This window comes from Athene noctua, chromosome 2 (assembly GCF_965140245.1).
Source record: "Athene noctua chromosome 2, bAthNoc1.hap1.1, whole genome shotgun sequence".
Taxonomy (NCBI): Eukaryota; Metazoa; Chordata; class Aves; order Strigiformes; family Strigidae; genus Athene; species Athene noctua.
In genome coordinates this window covers 120,300,409-120,312,864 of record NC_134038.1, presented here as the reverse complement: position 1 = coordinate 120,312,864, position 12,456 = coordinate 120,300,409, and the positions used below count along the sequence as shown (strand labels likewise).

At 48.4% G+C, this 12,456-nt stretch overlaps 1 protein-coding gene across 1 annotated transcript; it reads left to right on the top strand.

Moving 5' to 3' along the window:
• The first annotated feature begins 1,314 nt into the window (after positions 1 to 1,314).
• On the top strand, positions 1,315 to 6,094 carry BAMBI (BMP and activin membrane bound inhibitor). Its single transcript, XM_074897963.1, has 3 exons — positions 1,315 to 1,656; positions 4,576 to 4,866; positions 5,311 to 6,094. Exons 1-3 carry the CDS (start codon positions 1,581 to 1,583, stop codon positions 5,727 to 5,729), a joined length of 786 nt encoding a protein of 261 aa, XP_074754064.1. The 5' UTR covers positions 1,315 to 1,580; the 3' UTR covers positions 5,730 to 6,094.
• Positions 6,095 to 12,456: the final 6,362 nt, after the last annotated feature.

The window sequence follows — 12,456 nt, the reverse complement described above, 5'->3', positions numbered from 1 at the left end:
TGTCTCTGTCACAAGGTATTATGTCCTGAATTGAAAACGTCTTTAAAGGCTCACAAAACATTTCAAATTAAAATTCTGAAGTAATTTTTGCTACAAACTTATTATCTGCACATCATCCAACAGCTTTAATACTAGCTGTGGACCCAAATATTTAAAGCATTTTGCCCATAAATGGGAAACAGTCGGTGTGCAAGTGCTGTAGAAATCAAGGCTTATAAAATGTAATGAGAACAGAACGGAGAAAACTAAGTTAGGAAAGAGAAATTTTAACTACGGGGCACATTGTTTTCAGGACCAACACGTGAAGGAAAACTGTCCAAGCTGAACACGATCCCCAGGAGCTGTGTCACAGGGCCCGGTGGTGGAACATCCCCTCGTGCTTCCATACCCGACAGCCATTTTTCGCGGGAAGGAGACCCACGGCTCTGACCCACGGGCCGGCGGAGGTGACAGCAGCGTGGAAGACGCCGGGGGGCTGAGCGGGAGGCGCAGAGACCCCCCGTGGGGGCCGGTGGCCGCGGCCGCGCCCTGCCGCCGGCCGAGCTGCCTTACCTCTGCCTCAGACCCGAACGGGGGCTCTTCATAACCTGGGGAAAAAACAAAAACAAACCACAACCCACAACCCAAACCCGGCTGCCGTGAAACTTTTTGTCCCCTCGCACAGCCGCGGGCGTCAGGAGCGGAGCGGCCGGGGAAGGGCCGGCGGCCTGGCGCGTCCGGGGCAGCGGGCGGGAGGGAACGGCCGCGCTCCGCTTTGGCTCTGGCTGGCACCGCGCAGCGCGGAGGTGCGGTGCCGGTCAGCCCGCAGACGCGGCTGCGCCCCGCTTTGCAGCCAGAGCCACTACGTCCGCTGAGGACAGGCGGCGCCGCTGCCTCCGCGAGGGGATTGTTTCGAGGGGTCCCGGCGGAGCCCGCTCCCCGCCCCCCGGAGAGCCCCGGAACGAGCGCAGCGAGCGAGGGCGCTCCGTGCCGCCAGCGATCGCCGTCTCGGCAAAGCCCCGGGGCGGTGCCGGAGACCTGCACTTAGTGCCCATCATTGAATTAAGCGGGGTTAATAGCCCGCGCAGCCAGCCCGCCCGGAGCCGCCGCCGCCGCCCGGGGGCGCCGCGGGCGGGAACGCTCGTCGCGCCGCGGGGCCGAGCCCGCCGCCGCCGGGGGGGCGGGGAGGGGGGCGGACCCGCCCGCCCCTGCGCGGAGCAGCCAATGGGGCGGGGAAGGGGCGGGGAAGGGGGCGGGGCGCGGCGGCCCGGCCCGCGCCCGGCGCCGCCGGTATTTACGGGGCGGGCGGCGCCGCCGCCGTGTCAGTGAGGCAGCGTGTGCCGGGCTGCCGCGTCCGTCGCTCCTGGGGACGGAGCCGCCGCGGAGGAGGGAGGGGAAGGCAAAGGCAGAGCCGCGGCCGTCCCGTCCTCCCTCCCTGCCTGCCGCAGCGGTGGCCGCGCAACGGCTCTGCCCGCGGGCGAGCGGCTCTTCGGTGCTTCGGAGGGGGCGGGCGGCGACGACGACGACGGCGGCGGCTCGGCCGTGCCTGCGCTGCGGGCTGTGTCGAGCGGCGCGGCGCCGCGGGTCGGGCAGGCGGGTAAATGGATCGTCATTCCAGCTACATCTTCGTCTGGCTGCAACTGGAGCTGTGTGCCATGGCCGTCCTGCTCACCAGAGGTGAGGCCGCGGCAGGGGACTCGGGGCGCCTGCAGGGAGCCGCGCCTGAGAGCGGGACGGGGCGCCCGAGGGGAACAGGGCGGCTGAGGGGGGACCGGCCCCGGGGCAGCCGTCTGGGCGGTGTCGGTGCCGCGGCCGCCCCTCAGGCGAGGCCGGCGGGAGCGGGTCGCGGCGGGGCCCGCGCTGTCTCGGGAGCCCCGAGCCGGCCCTTTGTTGGCGGGCGGCCGGGGAGCCGCCGAGGCAGCGCCCGCCCGTCCCGTCCCTCCCCGCCCACCTGGCCGCCGGTGCCGGCCCGTCCGGGCGCGAGGGCCCGGCCGCGCCCAGCCCGGTGACCCGCCTGCGGCCGGGCGGGGGGCTGGCTGCCGCCCGGGGAGCGCCCGCCCCGGGCAGGGGCGACCTGCGAGCCGGCCGCAGTCGCCGTGCTCCGGGGCAGAGGTTAAAGGAGAAGTTAGCGCCGTGGTGATGGGCGACGGTGTTTATTTATTTTGGAAGGAAGGCTGTAATTAACCCTAAATAACAGCCCTTGCAGAGTGCAGGGGGGAGCCTGCTGGCCCCATCAAAGCGGGCAGAGCAGGGAGTGACTGAGTGATGTGAAGTCGCAGATACTGAAACTATGTGCCTGATAATGATATAATTAGGGGATCACAGACTTCTGGCTGCTGTTGACTTCAAAAGCTTTAAGAGAAGCCTGCAGTCTCTCCTGTAGCCATCTTGACTAAAAGCAGACATTTTTCTTTAATAGCTACATACAGTAACAAGAAAGAGGAGGGAACAGAAGGGCATTGTTCACTGTTTCAAAATACTAAATACCCTTTCTGGCCTTTTGCATAGCACAGGAAGAAACTTTATGAATTGACAGAAATACAGTTTTAATACAGTAATACAAAGTCCATTCTGTTTCACCGAAAACGTGGCTTTAATTAAAAAGCAGTTGAATTAACCTGACGACTAGCCTGTCACATTTTGTTTATAAGATTGTCTTAGGTCAATAAAATGTAGTATTTTAAGCGTGATTGTATAAACAGTTAAAATGGAAGTATGTGTGTTGTTTCACTTTCTTCCCGTGCTGTGCTGAGACTCATAAAAGGGCTGTCAGCTCTGGTGCTGTTCCTTGTTTGCGTCTTATTTTTACCTCTCAGACAGTGAGAAAACGATGAAAACTATTTATTTTTTTCGGGGGTGGGGGGGTGGGGGAGACCTCACACCGAATGCTTAGGGAACGATTGAGTCTTTTTTTTTTTTTTTTTTTTTTTTTAATAGCACGCTGGATGACAGTGTGTGTGAATTCACAAGAAATTAGGTTACTTGGTCTAAAAGCCCAAGGGGAATTGTAGTGGAGACAGTGAGACACTCCATCATTTGGCTTCTATTAAGCAGAGTTATTAAAGAGCAGCGGGAACTTCAAGGCCTGGAGCCCGCAGTAGCATTCTGAGGAAAGTATTAAGGTAGGCTGAAGAGGGGAAGCTGCCTTGGTTGAAATCGTCTTTAACATCTTTCAGGGCATTTTTTTTAGGTATGGGGTGGTAGGAGGCATCCCAGGAAGAGGTGACAGCCGGGAGGCCTGTAGATTGTGTTTTGAAGCGCAGACTGTAGAAAGAAGACTTCTGACAATTCAGTTGACTTTGAAAGCCTTGGTGCCACTATGACGGCAAGTACAGCAGGCACATTAGAAGTAGTTTTAAGTCCGTTCTTCTAAGGATAGCTCCAAAATCTGGCTTCCTCCTAAACCTTGGATCGATGGTACACTGAATTATGTTTGAGTTGCAATTTGTCTAGAAGGAGTAAGTTTTCCCTACAGCACAGGACACGTGTAATTCGTACCAGAGCAGTTTGGAGTGCGCGAAATGAAGAGTTTTATGAAGGGAACTGTTTTATCGCTTCCTTCAGAAATTTTTGAGGTTTCCTGAGAGATTTTTCATAGAGCTGGTCGAGGATTTTCAGTCTAAGTGTTTCCCCTTTTTGACCGCATGTTGGATTGCGTGCAAAACTGGGGAGGGGCAAGGAGGAGCTTTTAGCCTCGCAATTTCACCCCATTTAATGACTTTACATTTAAGTTGAGAGACATTGACTCTGGCGAACAGATCAATTATAAATAGCACTGTTTCTATTTTATAATACTGATAAAAAAGCCTTCTTGCAAGAACAGCTACTTGAAGAATTTCTCCCTTTTTGGAGAAATTACAAATAGTTGCCCAGTTTCACGCAGTAAAAACCTTCCTGACTGGGAGACTTGGATGGTAATGGTTCTAGCTAATAGCTTTATAAGGTGTTAGTTAAACCTTTTAAATTTTGGCACAGTATTGAAAGGTAATAAACAATTCAGCAGTTCTAATTTTTTTTTTCATTTGTCACACAAATTTTTAAACTTAGTGTTTCTGTTGTGTGCTTACGCGCTGTTAAGAGAAGTGTTACGATTATAAAAATAGAATGCTGTTCCTGTAGTAATGGTTTAAAACGTAGATGTGACTTCCTTATGGGACTGAAGGCGTGTATTGCTTTTAAAACTGGGATTTCATTTTAAATGCGGTTTAATGCAACTGCTGACAGTGAGTGGAAGTAGCTATAAAATGGTCTTGTTAGTTATTTACCTTTGGAAAAAAAAGGCACTGTGACCTTCCTCCCCCCCTGCCCTCCCCCAATCCCTGTTTTAGTGAAATGTTCCTGATTTAATTCAAAGGGCTATAGTACTAGTAATTAAAACAAGTGCCCTGAGGCATTTGCAGGGATTAAGGTTACAACGAGGTAAGCACTGTACAGTGGGAAGGAAACAAGTGCTCTCACGGATTTACAGTCTAGAGTACCACCCCAAAACTGGCACTGAGTTTCATTGTGTGATGCTTGTGGCTAATAAGAGTACCTAGTGAGGTGCCCTTCGAGGACCAAATTCTTACTTTTTCTTGCACAATTTCTATTTTTCAGGTGAAATCAGATGCTACTGTGATGCTGCACACTGTGTTGCAACTGGCTACATGTGCAAATCTGAGCTTAGCGCCTGCTTCTCCAGACTGCTCGATCCTCAGAATACACATTCCCCACTTACTCATGGCTGCTTGGACTCTATTGCAAGCACAGCTGATATCTGCCAAGCCAAACAAGCACAAAACCACTCTGGCACCACCACCGTGTCCACAATGGAATGCTGTCATGAAGATATGTGCAATTACAGAGGACTGCATGATGTTTTGTCTCCTTCCAGGGGCGATACTTCAGGTAGGGCAAGGAAGCTTCAGTGAAATCTGTCTTCTGGCCATCAGGCTGGTGACAGTCAAAACCTTGTACAACTGTTATTCATTTTAGTTGTTAATGTAAGTAGAGACGCCAGAGGGAGAAGCAGGTAGCAGATGCAGGGGAGCATCTCAGCTGAGTAGCTTTTCTTGTCCGCTTTAGTATTAGAGGTCTTTCTTGCCAGCTTAACATTGTATCTGAGAAGCAATGGCAGTGGTGTTCCTAGTTAAATCAGCTATCAGGGTCAGAAATTCTCTGTTATAAACAGCCTTAGGGACTCATCTTTTTCTTTATAGGAGCATTTTCTGTAGATGCTGCAGTGTGTAGCTGTGTCTCTTTTAACTTGTCAGTGTGGTGTTTAAGAGAGGTGCTTATATATAAACTAATTGTTGGTACTTGAAATAAGCTTCCCGTCTTTCCCCTCTGCAGGACAAGGGAGCAGATATCAACATGACAGCAGCAGGAACCTCATCACCAAGGTGCAGGAATTGACCTCTTCAAAAGAGTTATGGTTCAGGGCAGCTGTAATTGCTGTTCCTATAGCTGGTGGGCTGATCTTGGTGCTGCTCATCATGCTGGCCTTGCGGATGCTCAGGAGTGAAAATAAGAGACTGCAGGATCAACGACAGCAAATGCTCTCCCGTTTGCACTATAGTTTTCATGGACATCATTCGAAAAAAGGGCAGGTGGCAAAATTGGACTTGGAATGCATGGTGCCTGTGACTGGTCACGAGAACTGCTGCATGACCTGTGATAAAATGAGACATTCAGACCTCAGCAATGATAAAATTCTTTCACTAGTCCACTGGGGAATGTACAGCGGACATGGGAAGCTGGAATTTGTATGACCAATTATTTTTTAATCTGAGCTAAACTTACTCTCTGAACTCTTGAAGGCCTTTGGGTTCTGCTGGACAGGAGCACTTTATCTTAAAACAAAAACTCTCATAAATCATCTTTGAGAAACAAAGGACCTCTGCAAACAGAATCTTGGATATTTCTTCTGAAGGATTCCAAAAGTTGTCTTATTTGCACAGAGTAAAATACACTCAAATGTATTGTTTGCTTTAAAGTTATGAAAGCAAAAGTTAGAAGTTGTAAACACTGTCACCAGGGTTATCTGAACTGTAGGGAGCTGAGAACTGAGTTGTTATAATAAACTGTATGCAAGCTCCTATGTTTCCTGACTTATTGTAAAGATTTTTTAAAAATATATATATTTTGTCTGAAACTTGCTTGTGACTTTTGTTTTGGAAAACATTTTTTTGGGGGTGGTGGCAGGAAACAAATCAAGGTAGTAGTATGCATGGTAATGCTGTGTGTAACAATTAGGATTCTGAAAAAGGAGTCTGTTTTCCTACTCTGTGAGGGAAATTAGGGGGTTATTCCAGAACGAAGGTGACGGTTTTATTGTTTAATACTTCAAGTAGCAGTGAACCCACATCCTCAATTCTTGGCTGTTGCTTTTTGCTCATAGCCTCAGTGAATTCTTCTGCAGCTTTGTGTGATAAGTATTTCTTCCTCTCTGTTAATGAAGAAGTGCTTCCTCTGTGCAAACCATGTCAGAAAGTGGCTCTTAATTCCTTATAGCTGTTTTTTCCTCCCTTGTCTCAGTTTTTCTTTTCTGTGATCTTTTTTCTTTTGTACCTTTTACACTCAGATTTTTTTTTTTTGGGAGGGGGGGGGAAGGGGAGGGAAACCCCAAAGCCACACTGTCTATTCTGCTGTGTATATATTTTTTTTCTTTTTCCTGCTGACAAGCCCTCTGAGCACAGTGGAAAACATTTGCCTTGCTCTTTTATAGCGTAACTCAGTATCACATGCTGCTACTTTTGTGTGGGACCGAAGAATCAACAGTGTACTCCCTTTAATCTCTGGTTCCTCCTTCATGCTATTCTTGCATAGGTGGTTTTTCTTCCCTGCCAGTATTCGTGCAATTGGTTGTTTCTTACTCCTTCAGCTAGTTGGCTTCACTTGATCATTTTATTTATTCAATGCCTAGTTGCTAAAAACAAACAAAACCACTGGATTATCCAAGGAGCTTACTGTATTTTTCTTGCTTTATTAGGCTGTGTTGCAGTAATTAAAGTAGACTTGCTTAAAAGGTGGATGCCACACCATGGTGAAACAAGGGTCCAGAATGCTGCTGCAGGAGATAAAAGTTGGCAAGAGTCACCTATATATTCATCTATATTTTAAATAGCTTTAGAAATGCTTCTGCCTCCTCTTCTCACTGTAAATTTGAGCTGGTGCTGTTGCCACCAGTGAAAAGATGGCACAAAGGGGGTTGCAACAGCCTGACAGCAACGCTCTGATCTTGTGTGCTGCTTGCTATGGGAGATTGCTTTGGGATATGCAGCCTGAAAAACAAAGGGCTGCAAGCAAGGGAAACCTGTCCCTCTGGGTCACAAGTTGGTGTTCCTGAAAATGCACTTAAAACTGTGGTAGGCTTGTTGGAGATGGGTTGGTCACTTGGATGTGTGAACAAAAGCATGGATATTGCAAACTTACCCATACAATTAAACGCTCGTACTGGCCAAGTGCAGTGAGAGCCCTGGGAATGCCAAAGTCCCACCGTGCCCATGTGCACAATATTAAAGTGTTGCTTAGAAGGATTGGTTTCGTCTGTGTACCTCAAGCTGCTGACTGCTCTTCTTCGAAGTACCTAGAGAGTTGCTTTTAATGCAGAGAACTACGTTCTCTGATTTCTACCTTTTTCTGCTGCTAAAGTTTAAGAAACTACGTGGCTGCAACTGCTGTTGGAATCTGGCCTGTGGTCTTCTGGCTGACCTTTCCAAGGGCTGCTTTCTTTAAGAGCTCTGCCCTTCCTTTGCACTGATCTGAAAGTCTAGGGCAGTTGTCTGCTCTGCCAAGTGTATTATTTTTGGGAATGACTGCCTTGGAACTTGGTGCTGAAAGATACAAACCTGAAATACTGTCTGTCAGGCGTAGCTGCACCCGTAGTTGCGATGACTAGACAAGTTGGAAGATCTGATTGCTAAACCTTTCATGTGCTTTCTTCAGAAATCTGAGGGAGCATGCTGTATAGTCATTTAAGCATCCTGTGACCTTCATCACTCATTTGCTGCTGATTTGAATTCATAAGGGCCTATTTATGCTTGCCATTAAAAGGCTAGTAAGACCAGGATGCTCTAATCGGCCCCTTGCTGTGGAGATCTTTTAAAGAAGAAAAGAGATTGTTTGCCTTCCCCTGCAGTCCTGGGAGCAGGGCCACAGAATCGCTGGGTATGATGCTTGGGTTAACACCTATGGTCTCCTGGGACCGTTCTGTTACCTGGTGTGCTATGTATAGTTTAGGTGTGGTAGCTCCTACGGCCCAGAAGTTTCTGGGTTGTGAGTCTTCTAAGGATGAAATCTGGATTTCCAATTTATTTTAAAGCCTGTATATTCAGGAAACTGTTATGAGCTCTGGTGTCTTGTCTGGCAGCAGTTATGTGAGTTATGGAACAGGCCCCAAATCTTTTCACTGAAACTACTGACCGCAGAGTCCGAAGGGTGTTGGAGCAAGCAGTAGCCATCTGCATCCCTGGTAAGTATTTCTGTAGTGGCTGCTTGTATTACCTGCAGACCTCAGCAACACCAGCTGTCCATTATGCTTTTTAGAAAACCTGTATTCCTGGGACAAAGAGGAACCTTAGTGACATTCCACGGGCTTCCCAGCTGCTGGGTGCCGTACCGGCATGGAACAAGGCAGTCCTAGACACCCACTGCATGAGACTTAGCAAGGCAGGGAATGAACATCAGTAGCTGAAGAGCCTGACCAGAGGGTGGAGGCCGAAGAGGTGAGGCAGTAATCAATGACTATCCTTTTAAAATGCTTTTGATTTAAGAGCCTGGATTTGACATCGTGCTACGCACTCTCAGATTTCCGCCGCAGACAATAACAAACGCTGCTTTCTTTTAAACCCCTGCAAGCCCTGGAGCGTAAGAAGGACAACCCTCTCTCTGTTTCTAACTGAAGAAGTCTCGTGGATTGGAAGAAATGAAATCAAACATCCAAGACATAATTTAGCATCCCCTGTGCCCCTCTCTTTTTCCCCATGCCCCTCTCTTTCCCTGATTCTTTCCTCAAAACAATAATGGTTGTGGCTTTTCTTATGTCTCTGCTTCTCCTGAGAGCCTCTGGGTTGGTATGTCTCCTCTTAACTCCTGCTGAACTGATTCTATTAAACCCCCCCCTACACCACAGGGGGCTTGACCTTTTTCTGAAATACCAAACGCGTCTGCTTTGGAAATCACAAACTTCTCCTCCTCTAAAGAGCTTGTAAATCTGGTTTCAATATTGGGTGATTACAGGCTGCGCGGAGAGCTTGAAAATAAGCAGCCACTTCTGGTAGCAGAGTACTGGAGTTGGGCTGCCTGAGCTGAGCTACGACTCTCATTTTTCACCCTAGTGTGTGTTTAGCCTGAAGCTACTGACGCCAGCAGATTCACCCCGGATTAGTGGTCCGGTGACTGGCTGGGCTCTGGTTGCAGGACGGTTTACCTTCTCTTATCGAGACCCTGGAATCCAGTTTTTGTTGTACAACCACTTGCTTTGCTGTAAATCCAGAGATCTCATTGCAAGTGGATGCTGCCCTGGAGGGCAAACACCCAGAAAAGCCTGGGGAGAGAGCAAGGTTTTTCCTTAGGTGTAATGGATGCATCTGCACCTTCCCTTGCTGCTGTTGTGATGGTTAAAACAAGGTATGAACAGGCGAAATATATCACCAGTCTGACTGTGTGAGATGGGATGTGCCTGTTGGCTACCGGTCAGTGGGGTTCCACAGCGAATAAATGAAAGCAAAATTTAGCCGTCTCGTTGAAAAGGAGGGGGATAAGAAGATTATCTCCCAAGGAAAAAAGATCTATGGTCAAAAATAGACCTTCATAATAAGGCACAAGTTGAGTGAATAAAAGAAGGAGGTCTCTGAAGGAGGCAGAGTTGTCTTTTTTTGTTCAGATGCTTTCCCATGTGAAGATCAATGCAGTCATGTTTGTTTTTTTCCAGTGGCTGGTCACTTTGGAGGAAAATACTCTTCTTGTTTTCATTCTAGGAGTTACTCGGGGAAAATGGTATTTTGGATCTGACACTGTATTTTATTTCTGGAAAAAAAAGTTATTGAGAGGTGCTGTAAAATTACGGTTATCTCTTGGGAGGGGCCCAGTGTCTCCAACGTTATGAATTCTGGCTCCCTCTAAATAAACAACCGACCTTGTTTTCTTTGTTTCACCTCTAACCCTCGTCTGCAGCCTTTACAATCCCAGGGGGTGAATCCTGAAGTAAAACAAACTGCAAGGGAAGGAAGCCAGGAGGGAGCCACAGTGCCTGCAGATTAACAGAGCCTTCTGCTCTCCAGCCAACCTTGACAAAAGGATTCAATCCTGAGCTGACCTTCAGGGGGAAAAGCAAATCAAAACAAATCCCACCCTGACTTGAACTTTCAAGACCGTAGGAGTTTAATGCCGAGTTTGATGTCTCCTAAAGGGAGCAGAGAGTTAGAAACACTGAACACCTGTCTCGCAAACCCAAATCCTAACAAGTTATCAGGAAATCTGAGCCCCGAATCAAATGGCTTTGAAAAATTTAGGATTTGCTCATCACTGTTTCCAAGTCATCCATTGTTTCTAAAAGGGCCTAAAAATGTGCTTTTTCTTCCACGGTGTGGTTCTCTAGGCAAATATGTAACATCCAGTTAAGCAAAGAGTAAGTTCTGTTGAAACATCCATATTTAGATGCAACTTTTCACTGAATATTTTGGCCTGGAAGTAGGTCCTACCCCACAGCCCAGCCCTGCCCTCTTCCCTGTAGGCAGGAGGAAAAAGATAAGTCAGCCCTGACTTTGCAAAAAAAGACACTGGCATGAATTTAGGGTGAGACTTCCTTTTTTAAGAAACTTTTATTAAAACTGAATTTTTCTCTTGCTAGTTACTACATCAATGACTGTGTAGTTGGGAAAAGCCAGTGAAATGTGTTATTTCCCTCCCCTTTGCTCCTGTCTGCATTTAAAAAACATTGATTTGTGACAGCTTGTTAAGAACAGAGCCCTTTCTTTAATTGCTTTTTTACCTATTAGATTAAACTTTCAGGATAGTGTCTGTGGAACAGCAGGGGGATGAGCAGTTGCCTTTTAATTACATTTCCATTTTTAAAAGGAGAGCAACCAAAAAAAAGGCAGAAGTGCTATCATGATGAACTTTTAGCATCTGTCTGTGGGCAGAGGCTCCAGACAGTGGGGGACCATCAGCTGGGCAGTGCCAGTGAGGGCAGTCAAAGTGGCTGCTCTGCGCCAGGCTGGTCTCTGCTTTTGGAGTGGTTTCATCCTAACCGCCTGTGGGTTGCAGGGGTAAATCCCCTTCCTGTCACTTAGGAGGAAAATATTGGTGCAGTAAATCCCCTGGCACTTGGCTGTGATAACGGGGAGGGATGAACAGTGCTGGCTCAGGGTCCTGCCCAGGCTGGGCTGTGGGGATGCTTGTATTTGTGTGCAAATCAGGGCTTGTGTCAAGCAGGTTGCTTTGAAATGCTCAATTTGTTTAGTTCTGGCTGTGAAGTAGGTATTTCATCAGTGGAAGAAGATTTATTAACCAATTTTTTATGGCTATCAACAATGGTTTAGCTCCAGCAGGGTCCCCAGAATTTTTATGAAGTGCAGTGGGTTCCAGAGGCAGAGGTGTTTTATATTGTTCTGGTATTTTAACCCAGTGAACTAAGGCCTCTATCCTGCAAATACTTAAGGATGTGCATAATTCACTCTGGTCCCAGCGGGGGTGTTTTGTCACGGTGGCTGGCAGGGTTTGCTGAGCTCTGCGTTGTGTGCATCAGTCATCATAGGCCCGTTGCTGTTGGGGGAGCTTCAGCAGGCTCTAGGGGGTTCCCTTCTGCCATGACATTTACTTTGTTAAAGCCTGGGGCAGGGGGCTGAGAGTTAATGCCACGAAGCCAATGTTCAGTTGCACTAATGGTGGCCATTGGGTTGGTTTTCCCTGCAGCGGTGGCCTGGCTGTCCTGCCTGGGGGTGGCAATGGGGGAGTGAAGGCCCATGCTGGACATGATTCAGGGTGCAAATTAATGTCATGTGTGTTCATCAGGGGCAGCCTCTCACCCAGCTCAGGAGCCTTGTCCTGGACTGCAGCCGGTTCTTCCCGCTGGCAGTGTGAGGAGGAACATCGTGGGAAGGAGAGGAGGGTGGTGGTCATGGGGTGGTGGGCTAGCTCCACTGCAGGGTGAGACTGTACTCAGGGAGAGGGGGGAGTATGTTTTAAAGGTTCAGAAGTCATACTTGGTTTAGCTTCTCAAACCCAAAGCAATGCTCCCTGGCAAATCCACACCATCCCTGCCCTGTACTTATGAGCACCTCAGTGGCACATGAGCCCCAGGCGGAGCTGTGACTTTATGTGACCGCTTTCCAGCTGTGGGGTGATGCATTTCCACCCTCACATCCTTCCAGGCAGGAGTCTGTGCTCTCTCCTGAGTGTGCTCCTGGCACAAGCAAGAACAGCATAAAGCAGCAAGTGCAGAAGCACAGAAACTTTTGCAGCAATCTTGCTGCTGGTGAGATTGCTCTTTTTCAT